Source organism: Arachis hypogaea, chromosome 6 (assembly GCF_003086295.3).
Source record: "Arachis hypogaea cultivar Tifrunner chromosome 6, arahy.Tifrunner.gnm2.J5K5, whole genome shotgun sequence".
Taxonomy (NCBI): Eukaryota; Viridiplantae; Streptophyta; class Magnoliopsida; order Fabales; family Fabaceae; genus Arachis; species Arachis hypogaea.
This window is the reverse complement of record NC_092041.1, coordinates 11153028-11165452: the sequence shown is the minus strand read 5'-3', so window position 1 is coordinate 11165452 and position 12425 is coordinate 11153028. Positions and strand designations below refer to the sequence as shown.

The window sequence follows — 12425 nt, the reverse complement described above, 5'->3', positions numbered from 1 at the left end:
TTATTTATTATATGAGCCTGATTCGTTGTTAAAAGCGTAGTTAGTTTTTCGAGGTACTTTTTTTTTCTTTGAAAACATTTGGATTAATAAACATAATCATTTATAATCAATTCACAAATAATAACAGATAAAACAGTTATAAACAACCACACATAAACACATCACAAGCAGCTAACAAGATTCAGTGATCCAGCCTTTATTAGAGTATAGACTTTTAGTTAGAACACCCCTAGATATAGCTAAATAATATCTATATACATATATATATATATATATATATATATATATATATATATATATATATATACAACATCCCAGGTCCTGACCTGTTCAAGAAGTCCCTAAGCTGGCACCCAGGCTAGCCTAGACTCTACACTCGCCTAGTCCCTCTAAACTACTAAAGCGAGGGAAAGTACATTCTAAGTCTTCAAAACTCAAGTCAAGTGAACGTCACCAAAGGTAGGACATCATCTGCTATTCCTCTGCACGATCAGACATTGCCATAGGACGTCCCTCTGGTACCTCATCAAGTAGCCACACAACGGGAGTCTCGTACACAGGATTCAGGTTAAAGTGCGCATACGAACGGGGTGCAGACGTTGGCTGGTCTCACAGTATATACATATACATAGATAAAGAGATTCACCCTAGACTCAGAAGACTACCTAGAGCGGAATTCTCTTTACGAACGGCCATCAGCGAACTACGGAAGGGTACTCATGCTTCCATCTGGAGGGGGAAGGGAGAGAGAAGGGGTAAGAACTGGGGAGTTCTTAGTAGGGCCGGGGTTATTAGTTACGTTCATTAATTTTGTGTTATTTAGCAGACTAATAGAAGAATATAGAGAAGTAGTAAACAGAAGACAGATAAATAGAGAAAATAGAGAAAACAGAAAAAGATCACAAACAGAAGAATACAAGAAAGTAAAACACAGACACAAACACAGAAAATAGAATACAAACAAAGAAAGCATACATTCATGCAACAATCATAATAGAGAAAATGCACAACCAAGTATGATGCATGTCTAGCCCTAGTGCAGGTAATGAGCTCATCTGTCGGTTACATACCCGCTCCCGACGTTACCCAGCAACCTCTGTCTGGATAAGGCTTTCCTGTTGGCAATATCCGCTGCAAGCAACCTTTGTCTTGCAGGGTATCCACTGCAAGCAACCTTTGTCTTGCAGGGCGAAACTTATTAGCCGATATACACCCAACAGACTCACTGTAAGCAACCTCTGTCTTACAGGAGCAACAACATACTCACTATAAGCAACTTCTGTCTTACAGGAGCACATTCATCTTGATACCTCTGTAAGCAACCTCTGTCTTACAGCAAAGCATTATAGCAAGGTATCCCAGGAAAGCGTTCTCAGTGGTCGTACCACCATCTATCTGACTGCCTCTCTGCAGCAGATTCTTACATAATCATTCTCATTATCATCATTCATTAACATTCTCATTATTCATCATCACTTTCACATTCTTATGCTGTACCTCTTTCTTTCTCTGTTCAATCATGCTATACAAACTCTACAGCTTTTACTTTTACAACATCTTAACTCAAACCATTTCTCTTTGTCACATTACTCTCTTCTCTGTGTCTTTTTACTTTGCTTAGATTACTCTTTTCTCTGTATCCCTCTATTCTGCTCTGGTTACTCTGTTCTCTGTGTTTCTTTACTCTGCTCTGGTTTCTCTGCTTAACATATGTATTTAAAGCTTATGTAAATTTCGGTATGAATAGTTAGCCTGTCCCAAGTATAGGTTCATTAAGTCTATACTGAAACAGTTTAACTTTTCATATAATACTTAACCCTAGTCGCAACTCAAGGACTAACTATGTTGCCCTAGTTCGTTCACTAATTCTATCTGTTTTTCTGTCATTAAAACATTACAGACCTTTTCTTCGATCTTTATCTTTTCTTTAACTTTTTATCTTTTCTTTATCTTTGCCTCACTAACATGTTATTACCACTCCCTAAGTATTTTATGAAGGTAATTATGAGATTCTGCACTTAAAGTTGTCTTTCTAAAGCTTTTACAGAAAACTGCCTTTTCTGCATTATTTTATTATTTTTTATTAAAATATTATTTTTAATTAAATATTATTATTTAATATTTTATTATTATTTATTATTTTATCATTAAATTTTCGAAAATTACCTTATCTTTACCTTTAACCTTTAAAATCCACTTTTTACCACCCGTAACTTTTAATATTTCTACTTTTACCACCCTAACTTTCAGAAATTACCAGACAACCCCTAAAACACCAAAAATTTTACTTCCTTGCCCTTTTTAAGATCTAAGGCCTGTTCTTCATTGTTCTTCATCACACTCAAAGTGTTCTTCATGTTCTTCATAAATTCTTCAGATTCTTTCTCTGTTTTTACCCGTTTTTCAGTCTTTTCAGCAACCGATTTTTACTATAATTCATAATAAATTAGCAGCCACTAAAACCCCATCTTTTCTACATGATTTCAACACAAATTGAACCTCAATTTAAGCTTAGGGTTTCGTTTTTCCCAGCTGCCCAAGAACATGAACTTTAAAGCTTAAATTTCATCAAATTTCATCAGAATTTCACCAAATTTTCACCAAGAATCAATCATATATGCAACCAATTTTTAGCACAACCAAATAATACAACATTCACACATCTCAAACACAAATAATCAAGATTAATTTCGTGACACCCTACCTGGTTTTGCTGCTCCTAATTCGGTTAAACTTTTAGGTGGTCCTTAAGCACTTTTTCCTCCTAAATCACATCAAGAACAACTTTAAATCCAAAAACTCTCAACTGACCAAATCTCACTCAGTATGTTAGGAAGAGATATCTCACCTTAGACTTGCTGGAAATTCACGTTTCTTGGCCCTCAAGTCAAGTTAAGCATGATTCCTAAGGAAAAACATCAAGAAAACACATGTTTACATGGTTTTCCTTGAAAACCGAATTGAAGAGGGAGGGAGACAGCCATCTCACCTTATTTCCAGCCTTGATATGTTATATGGTTATGTAGAGAAAGAAGAGAGGATCATTTTGGTGAAATCAGAGTTTTGATTTGAGTTTTAGTTCAGAAGAAATCAAGCTTTGAAGATTTATGAACCAAGAACTTTCTCTCCTTTTTCTCTTGGTGATTTTCGGCCACAATGAGCAAATGAGGCAGCCTTGGGGGTTTTGGGGGTGTAGGGTGAGTTGTGATTGGTTGGCTTGGAGGTGGATTAAAATAATATTAAAATATCTCTGGTGTACAACTACTAAAACTAGGTGTATCGGAACACTCGTAAAAACATCTCTAAAAATTATTTTCTGAGCTACTAGCATAAATGACACTAGTAACATATTTATTATGAGAATAAAACATGTATGATGAGCCCTTAGCATTGCTAAAGTCATCAGAGAGTGCTGGTGCTAAGCTGCACCAGTAAACCGTAAACCTGGTTAAACCGATTTCCTGTTTTTAACTAAAACAGACCAGGTAACCTTATAATATCTTTCAAGCAACTTCTAATACTAATATAATGATAATATTATACTAATATCCTTCTTCTCTCATGACTCGAGCCCGGTTTGTCAAACTGAGCCTATTTACGAAAACTAGAATCAAAACTCCTAACCGATACGGTTCAAAAACTAGGTTCTCCGTGGCCGCGTTGTCGAGCTTGCCTCAAAAGAGGTTTTGGCTTAAAGATGTCATAATGACGATGAGGATTGAGATGCTTGATGATACAGCAGAGGTGTTCCCCTTTACTGATCTTCCGGAGAAATTCGTGCCTGTAGAAAAGATTCGCGTACTCGAAAATCGGGGTTGTTACAATACGCATATCTCGAGTGCTGAGACCCAAATTACACCGTCGATTTTATCTCGAATGCTGATACCCCATCAGGAGAACTGTACGTATCTCGGATTATGAGACCCCATTTTAAATTACCACATATCTCGAGTGTTCAGAATCCGATCTCTTTAATAACACATATCTCGAGTGCACTCAATATATGTCTCGGCGTCGTCGGATCACAATACGAAGTCTCAGACTCTAAAATATGTTTAATTTTTTAACTTATTCCTCAGCATTCGACATGTATACGATTACGTATTTTTATAAATACTTCATATTTTATATAATTCTGTAATTTATATATTTATTTTATTTAAATAAAAAATTCTAAAATTTTGTAATGTTAAACAAATTTATTTGTCAAAAAATGGTCATTTTTATTTATAAAAGTTCGAGATGAACTTTACGTTAGTCTTTAGCATTTTATGTCCAACATAATTAAATTTTAAAAATAATTCCTCTAAGTAACGAGGAGCCTTACCAATAATAACTCAACAAATATTATTGAACTGTATTTTATTTTTTAAATTGTCATTAATTAATAATTATCTAAATTTTAAAATATATAAAATTAATAATAATTATTAATTACAGTGGTTTAAAGTTAGTTAATTAGGAGTCTATATTTAATATACAATTAAAATTAGTCAGTTATATATTTTTATAAAAATATATATAGTTTAATTTTTTTATAATATATATTTTTTTTAATTGTATATTTTTATTAATAACTAATTTTAATATATATTTAATGAGATTGTTAAACTTTTTTTTTTTACAAAAAAAACCAATAACTTATTATTGCAATATTAGCAAGTAACTCTTTTTAATTACAACCATAACTTAATATTAGTCATCTATGATTATATTTTTAATTTTTTATTGTATCATTTAAGTCTATATTAAATATTAATTTAAAAATCAATTAAAATGATAAATCTTTCTAAATTTTTATAATACATAAAGTTTTTCTTTAAAATAAGAATTCAATAAATAACTTATAAATATTTGCCTTCTTAATTAAAGAATAATCAAATTTTTCAAATGATAACTAAATTTATAAAAATGTAGATTTTCAATTTACCTTAAAACTTTATCTGAATTCATCACTTTTTTGTGAGTAAATCTTCATAGTGGTTCCCGAGATTGACGCCGTACACTAAAATCGTTTCTGAGATTCCAATTGCACCAATTACGTCCCTGAAATTGGAAAATTGTACCATAGTAGTCACTGACCCATTTTTCGTTAACGACGCGATGACGTGAACTTTTGGTGACACGTGTCACCTCATGATGACGTGTCGGTCAACGACACGTGGCATGCTGATATGGATGAGTATGCCACGTATTACAATGCTATTTTGCCACGTGTCAGATTATGCCACGTGTCGCAATGCTATTTATCCACGTGTAATCGACTATGTCATCGTTACATGTGCACTAAATTGGTCCTTTATTTTGCATCAAATGACTCATTTTAGTCCTTGAAATTGAATGCCATGCACTAAATTAGTCCCTTCATCAGTTTTTTCTCATTTTTTTATAAATTTAAAATTCTTATTATATATTTGAATACACTGATTTTAATTTTATCTTTTCACAAGTTATTTAAATATAAGTGTTTTTATAAAATATTTTTAAAATATTAGTTTTAATTATACGGTTTTTTTTTACAATATTTTATTTGTTGATATTGATTTAATAAAGAGTGTTAGTTAAGAGTATAATAATATTCCTTGATACAATTTTTTTAATATTTAACACTTTAATAAATATTTTAGAAATACTTGATAAGACACTTATTAACTAATATAAATTCATTATTCCCATCCATTTTAAAAATGTCCGATTTCCCATATAATTAACTTCTCACTAAATTAATAAGATAGATTTATATTGTCGATTATAATAATTCATTTTATCTATAACTTAGTTAGGTGACTTTTTCATATATTACACTATTAATCAATATAAGTACTTATTGTAACAATGACTTGAACAATATTAAAATAGATACAAATAAGCACAAGAGGCAATAATAAAGTTTTGGTTTTAGTTAACATTAAGGGTGGCAAGCGGGGAAGTCCGCCCCGCCCCGCCTAGTGAGGCGGTCCTAGAATCCCACCCCGCCCCGCCTAACAGCGGGCTGGCGGGTTGGCGGGCTAAGCTCGCCTAAGCTCCTCTTTTTTTTTTTTTTTTTTACTATTAACTACTAAACAATATATATAATTTCAGAACCATATTAATAAATTTATAATTTCTAAAAGCATAAAAAATTATATTTTTTATATTCATAAACATTAAAATCTTTGTAATTATAAATATCTAATAAACATAATTATAAACTAAGTTTTCATTCAAAACATAAGTATAAATATTCTCTCCAAAACAAAATAAACATAATTTAAATCATAATTATAAATATTCTCTTCAAAGTAACATAAACATAATCCAAACCACTCAATTTTTATCTTCATACTCTTGTATGTTAGGTTGGAGGAAGTTAGGTTTTGGCCAAAAAATTATAAAAATACCCCCTCACTAAAAAAACACTAAGCCCGGCGGGGAAGCCTGCCCCGCCCCGCCAAAGCCCGCAAAAACCCGCGGTTTAAGCGGTGCGGGTTAGGCGGGTTTTCGCTATTTGGCGGTCCTAATTTTCCAGCCCAGCCCGCCTTTTTTGGCGGGTTACGCGAGCTTGCCCGACGGGTTGAGGCCCGTTTGCCACCCCTGGTTAACATGTACTCTAATGATACAAGTTAATATTATTAATTAAAAAATTTATTATAAAATATGTATAATAAAAAATATAATTAAAATTGGTGTATAAAAAAATATTGAGAATTTTAAATTTATAAAAAAATGAGAAAAAACTGATAAAAGGACTAATTTGATGCACGACATTCAATTTCAGGAACTAAAATAGTAAATGACACGTAGACAAATAGCATTGCGACACGTGACAAAATAGTATTGTAACACGTGACATACTCATCCATGTCAGCATGCCACGTGTTGTTGACCGACACGTCACCATGAGGTGACACGTGGCCAAACTATGAGATGACACGTGTTATCAAAGGTCCACGTCATCAAGTCACGTCAGCGCGTCGTTAACAGAAAATGGGTCAGAGACTACTATGATATAATTTTTCTAATTTCAGGGACGTAATTGATACAATTAAAATTTCAGGGACGATTTTAGTGCATGGCGTCAATCTTAAAAACCATTATGAGAATTTACTCTTTTTTTTTTTTTTTTCAAAACTCATGCTTGTGGTCATTGAAAATCTCATCGAAATATCAACTACAAAATGAGACACGGATATATTGCTCATTCGGCTACAAACATGGATTATTTTTTAAAGTAATATACTTAGAATGTATATAATTAATTAATATATGTTTTTGAAACTTGCAATACTTGACACAATAAGATTAAAAGATCTAATAATAAAACGATCTATCAGCTGAAATGAAAAGTAATATTAAAAAATTAATGTTAGTTTTAAAGGAAGTTCGTATATTAACAAATTGGCGACTAAAATTTGAAATATTAACAAATTTAAGTACGAATAAAATTATTCTTTGGTACTTTTGTCATATAAAAAACTTCTTTCACAAATATAAAATTAATTTTGTTTATTCATGATTAAATTTATCAATATTTTAAAGTTTTATAGTTAAAAATGATAATTACTCCATTAATTAATCAATAGGTTTAGATAAAAAAAGACACATGTTAATTGTATAATAATTTAAAAAAAAGTTTTTAACATATTTAATATATTCAAAATGTTCTTGCAACTTACCAATGGTGGCGAGTTAAAAATGTTTTTGACAAAAATCTTATATAATTATTTCATTATATTTAGTTTTAATTACATTTTATTATAATTAATTGTGTATGTAAATTTTTTTACATAATATATAAAAATTAAATTATTGTTATAATGCACTATGATAGCATATGCCAAAAATTTCTAATTAGTATTACAAAAAAATAGTTAAAAGAATGTTTAGTAATCAAACTTTTTCCGATTTTTTATACAAACCTTTAAATATTTTTTAAAGATTAGATCAAATACACAACTCATTTACCTCTTATAAACAATAATTTTTGTCAAATTAAGATAATTTTTTTTACAACATTTCTTCATTTGAATGATTATTTTATGAAAATTAAAATATTTTTTAGCCAAAATAATAAAATTTTCGATAGAAAGTGAGACCAAACTTTTCTAAAGTTCAATTTTTTTATCATTTTTTACAACTTTTTATATATTTTTTAATTTTTTTAAATAAAACAAAATTTATAATTAAAAATTTTTTGTTAAATATGATTTATTTTGGTGTATATGTGTATTTTTGGAGACGATCACAATAATTACCATTATTAAATATGACTTTTTTAATTTTTAATTAAAAAATTCTTAAAAAAGTCATGTTTATCGTGTATTTTTGTATATTTTTGTTGATAGATTTATATATTATTTAGAAATGATGATAATGAATTAAAAATACGAAATTAAAAAAATTAAAAAAAATTCGGCAGGAGTTAGACAAATTTTATAATTTTTATAGAGTTCGCTGAAAATACAACCAACTTGTATTTGGGGAATTAAAATTTAAAAATAGTTTGAAAAAATATGATTTTTTTCATTTTTGAAAAAAATTCTAAAAGAAATGGATAAATGTGAGACTTTGGGAAACACCGAAACAGTGGTTGCCACCTTGCAGAGGAAGAATACAGATGTAACGCTAGCAATGATTCAAGCCAAACTCCTCTCTCTCAAGCCAAGGCCAAGGCCAAGCCCAAGGCCCAAGCGTTCTCTAAACGCAGACTCTACAACCTTACAGTCTTGCACAGTAACACGACGAAACGTTCAGAATCAGCTTCCGCTTCCACTTCCAGGTTCTATTTTGATTGAATATCAGATTGCTAATTCATCACCTTTTACTCGTTTCGACGCTCTTCAACTTCTAAAGTTCTAGTTTTACATGGATATATGGTTCAATTTGGATCTGTATAGCGTAGCCGACTAACATGGCAAATGAGTTCTTTAGAAGAGTTATAGTGGAATAACTTATCTTTTCCTGTGTTTGATATAGTTTCAATCTATTATTTCTTGCAGATTAGGGTTTTCAGAAGTTTTTGTGGTGGATTCAGCACTACTGATACGGTGAATAAACAGGAGCTCAATGTGGAGATGCAAGTTTTAATCAATAATGGATTGCAAATCAGATAAAATTATGCATGGTGAGTGTTATTCATCAATTATTTCTGTTCACCATGTTAAGTTGATAGGGGATTCGAGAACGTGAATTGAATTATGTTATTCAATTGAGTTTTGATAGGATTATGAACAATGGCTAGTTGATTTTAGTGAAGCCATACAAATTTGTTCATTGCCAATGAAGGAGAGTGATTGTCAACTCTGTTTAGTGAGTGAAGTATGACATTGATGTGCAAACATAGAGTTAATCCCATGCTAGTCCTGAGATTTCCAATGTGGTCCTCGAGATTCTAATTTCACTATAATGGTCTTCCAGATTGAGCTTCGGACACCATAGTGGTCTCTAGGTTCGTTCCGGTGATGACTAAACTGAAAACCAGGTTCTTCAATTCCCAAACCTTGCAACCTTGCAATTCATAAAAAAAACCAGGTTCTTCTTCACCTTCCCCCAATTTAGTTCCTTCTCCAACCACAATTTCGTCCACAACCTCCTCCACTTCGTCGCCACCGCTACTGCTGGATACCTTCACCTCGTCGCCTCTGGCTTTGCGTCCTTTCTCGTCATCGTCATCGGAGAAAATCGCAGCGGCGGATTTCAGGCAGAAAATTTGAGGCCTGCATCTTCGAGGCGTGGGGTAGGATCTGGTGCAGTAATCCGCGTTGTTCTTTGGCGTGTTGTTCTTTGGCGGACTCCACTGGGAAAATCAGGTTCCGATTCCGAATTTTTTTTTTTGTGATCTTTTGGTTTTGAGAAATAAAACCCTAGCTCCTCGTGCTTGCAATGGAGGAGACTAACGACTAACTCAATCCTAAGTCGGATGTTTTCTTATCTCAAGTTTTGACCCCACCCATGGAACCTTACAACAGCACCATTGATGAAGAGAAGAAAGAGAGGGAGTTTGGAAGTGGAGAAGACGAGTGGAGTAATATTCCAAACTGCATGTACAAGTAGCCTTTGCTTTCTAGGTAGTGTAGTGTTTGGTTAATTAATTTGTAGGTCCCAAGAGAAGAAGGAGAGAAGAAGGAGAGAAGAAGGAGAGGGAGTTTGGAAGTGGAGAAGACGAGTGGAGTAATATTCCAAACTGCATGTACAAGTAGCCTTTGCTTTCTAGGTAGTGTAGTGTTTGGTTAGTTAATTTGTAGGTCCTAATTTTCAATTGGATCACTGTATTAATTTTTGACTAAGGATTCCGCTAGGGAGACAATGGACTATTTGTACAATGTGTACAATAGCTATTGAGTTATAAAATGAACATCCCATATACTATTTTGAGTTATAAAATGAACATCCCATATACTATTTAGAATAACCATCCATGTCATGATACCACTCATCCCAAAAACTTAAACTGATGAAAAAATGTAACACTAATAATTATATCTCTAATACTCCATAAACCTCTATTGTACACATTGTATAAATATTTCATTGGCTCCTCATACTTTACCTTTGACTAAATACCATATAATCACACTAAGTTGCTAGTAGAAGGCGAAGTTCTAGAACATCTAACTTTTTTCTTTATACAAGATTTTAGGGAATCAAAGTTTGTAATTGGGACCATATATATGGTTTAAGTGCTATCTTTGTAATTGAGCTGCATGATACATTTGTTTGAAGTTCAAACAACTAATTTCAGAGGTAATATGGATTTAAATTTTTAGTTTACATGACAGTACCACTGTTTGTACTGGTCATGTCACATGATCCCTTGCTAAATCGACTTTGTTTTGAGTTTAGCAGATAATAATCAGAGCATTGCTGGGGAGGATATATTAGCTAATACAAGTGGTTCTGAGATTACTAACGAAGACTTAAAAAAAAGTTCTACAAGAGACTCGAGTGATGGTGTCCAGGAACAGACCAAGATAGCTGGTAGCGAAGGTGAAGAGAATCATCTAAAGGGTACATCTCTTGAAGAAACTGATGTATCTGGTGAGGTTAACATGGAGGCATTCATAACTACTGATGATGTTATCCGGGCAGGAGGATTCGGTGCTCGGGATGATATCAGCAGCTTTCTTCCTGTTGCAATTGATTCAACTGATTTTGAAGCTTCAATCCGTGATGCAAGAGATTATGAAGAACCAGAACCACAAGGTGAAGTAAGCCGACCAGGCCTGGGCTGGACCGGAGCTACAAAAGGGGAGTAAATAGTTATTATGATAGCTATGTCCTCAGGTTTTTGCTGATGCTTTTCTTTGTGTCTCAGTGTTGGACAGGTTTTGGCTAGTCCTTATGAAGTATGATGTTAGATTCTGTTCTTTTTGTTTTTTGGGATGAATATAAGAACTTGTTCCCTGGATTCTTGCTGCGGTCGTCAAAGTTAAATTTGGAAATAAGTATTAATCTTTCACCTGTTTGAAAGAAGGAAAGTATTGTTGTTTGAAAAGGAAAGTCTAGGAAACATAGATAATAGTTTATATCCGGTAAAGTATTCTTCATATCTCATAACATCAAATTTCATTTAATTTTGTTTCTAATGTTTTTGATTCATTTAATTTTATTTTTAAACATTTTAGATGAAATTAATGTTTGATGCAAATCGAAGACGTTAGGAATTTTGACAAAATTGAGTAGAATTAAACTGACAAAATTGGGTAAAATTAAACATTAGGAGTATTTTTAAAAATATCATAAATTTTAGGAGTATCTTTAGTTATCATAAATATATATGTAATCTTTTGTAGTGTTGGTATGCATATATTTCTGTTTATTTAATGGATGATGAGAAGAGACTAGGGAAGATAACTTTTATGTGCAATGTGAATTGAAATAAAATGAGGACGGAAACTTCAAATGAGAAGACAACTGAATTTTGTCCTAGGTCAGTGAAAATAATTTATAAATAACCTCCATACATAATATGCTAGCTAACTAATTGTAGGATTCTAAAATGTAAAAAATCATTGAAATAAATAGGAAGTGGGTATAACTCTTAAAATATTTGGACTATTAAATTTACTATGTATTTTATTGGGACAAGAACTAATATGCTAGATAACTAATTGTAATATTCTAAAATGTAGAAAATCATTGAAATAAATAGGAAGTTGACATAGCTTTCAAAATGTTTGGAATATTAAATGGTTTTTATTAAATAGTTTTAATAATTATTAAATAGTTTTTATTTAATTTTAACTATAATTTAATTTTTTATATATTATTTAATTATTAAATCTATTCTTTATTTTTAAAATTATTATTTTATTATTTATTATGTTTATTAACAATTAAAAATAAAAAATAATGAAATAGATCTTCCATTAATCAATATTTTGGTAATACGAATTAATAGTTTCTTTTTTTGAAAATCGCATTTTATGGTAATTCAATCGATTTAA

The 12425-nt window shown here is 31.6% G+C and overlaps 1 protein-coding gene and 1 long non-coding RNA gene across 3 annotated transcripts; one reads left to right on the top strand and one right to left on the bottom strand.

Annotated features, from left to right (window-relative positions):
- Nucleotides 1–258: 258 nt before the first annotated feature.
- LOC140173332 (uncharacterized) lies at nt 259–3145 on the bottom strand. Its single transcript, XR_011861948.1, has 4 exons — nt 2990–3145; nt 2849–2905; nt 2705–2764; nt 259–729 (listed from the first exon to the last, which is right to left on the bottom strand). It is a non-coding gene; the product is annotated as an uncharacterized lncRNA (long non-coding RNA).
- Nucleotides 3146–8494: 5349 nt separating this feature from the next.
- LOC112695992 (uncharacterized) lies at nt 8495–11456 on the top strand. Of its 2 annotated transcripts, none has more exons than XM_025748548.3 (3): nt 8495–8758; nt 8979–9103; nt 10825–11456. In XM_025748548.3, exons 2-3 carry the CDS (start codon nt 9073–9075, stop codon nt 11232–11234), a joined length of 441 nt encoding a protein of 146 aa, XP_025604333.1. In that variant the 5' UTR covers nt 8495–8758; nt 8979–9072; the 3' UTR covers nt 11235–11456. The 2 variants fall into 2 exon arrangements, with proteins under 2 accessions (XP_025604333.1, XP_025604332.1); XM_025748547.3 differs by having other exon boundaries at nt 8499–8758; nt 10822–11456.
- The last annotated feature ends 969 nt before the right edge of the window (nt 11457–12425 follow it).

Bases quoted from the DNA above. Each gene is read 5' to 3' on its own strand.
- LOC112695992 (XM_025748547.3), top strand. From the start codon at position 9,073: ATGGATTGCAAATCAGATAAAATTATGCATG. The intron at 9,104-10,821 runs GTGAGTGTTATT...TTTTGAGTTTAG, and splicing joins ATCAGATAAAATTATGCATG to CAGATAATAATCAGAGCATT.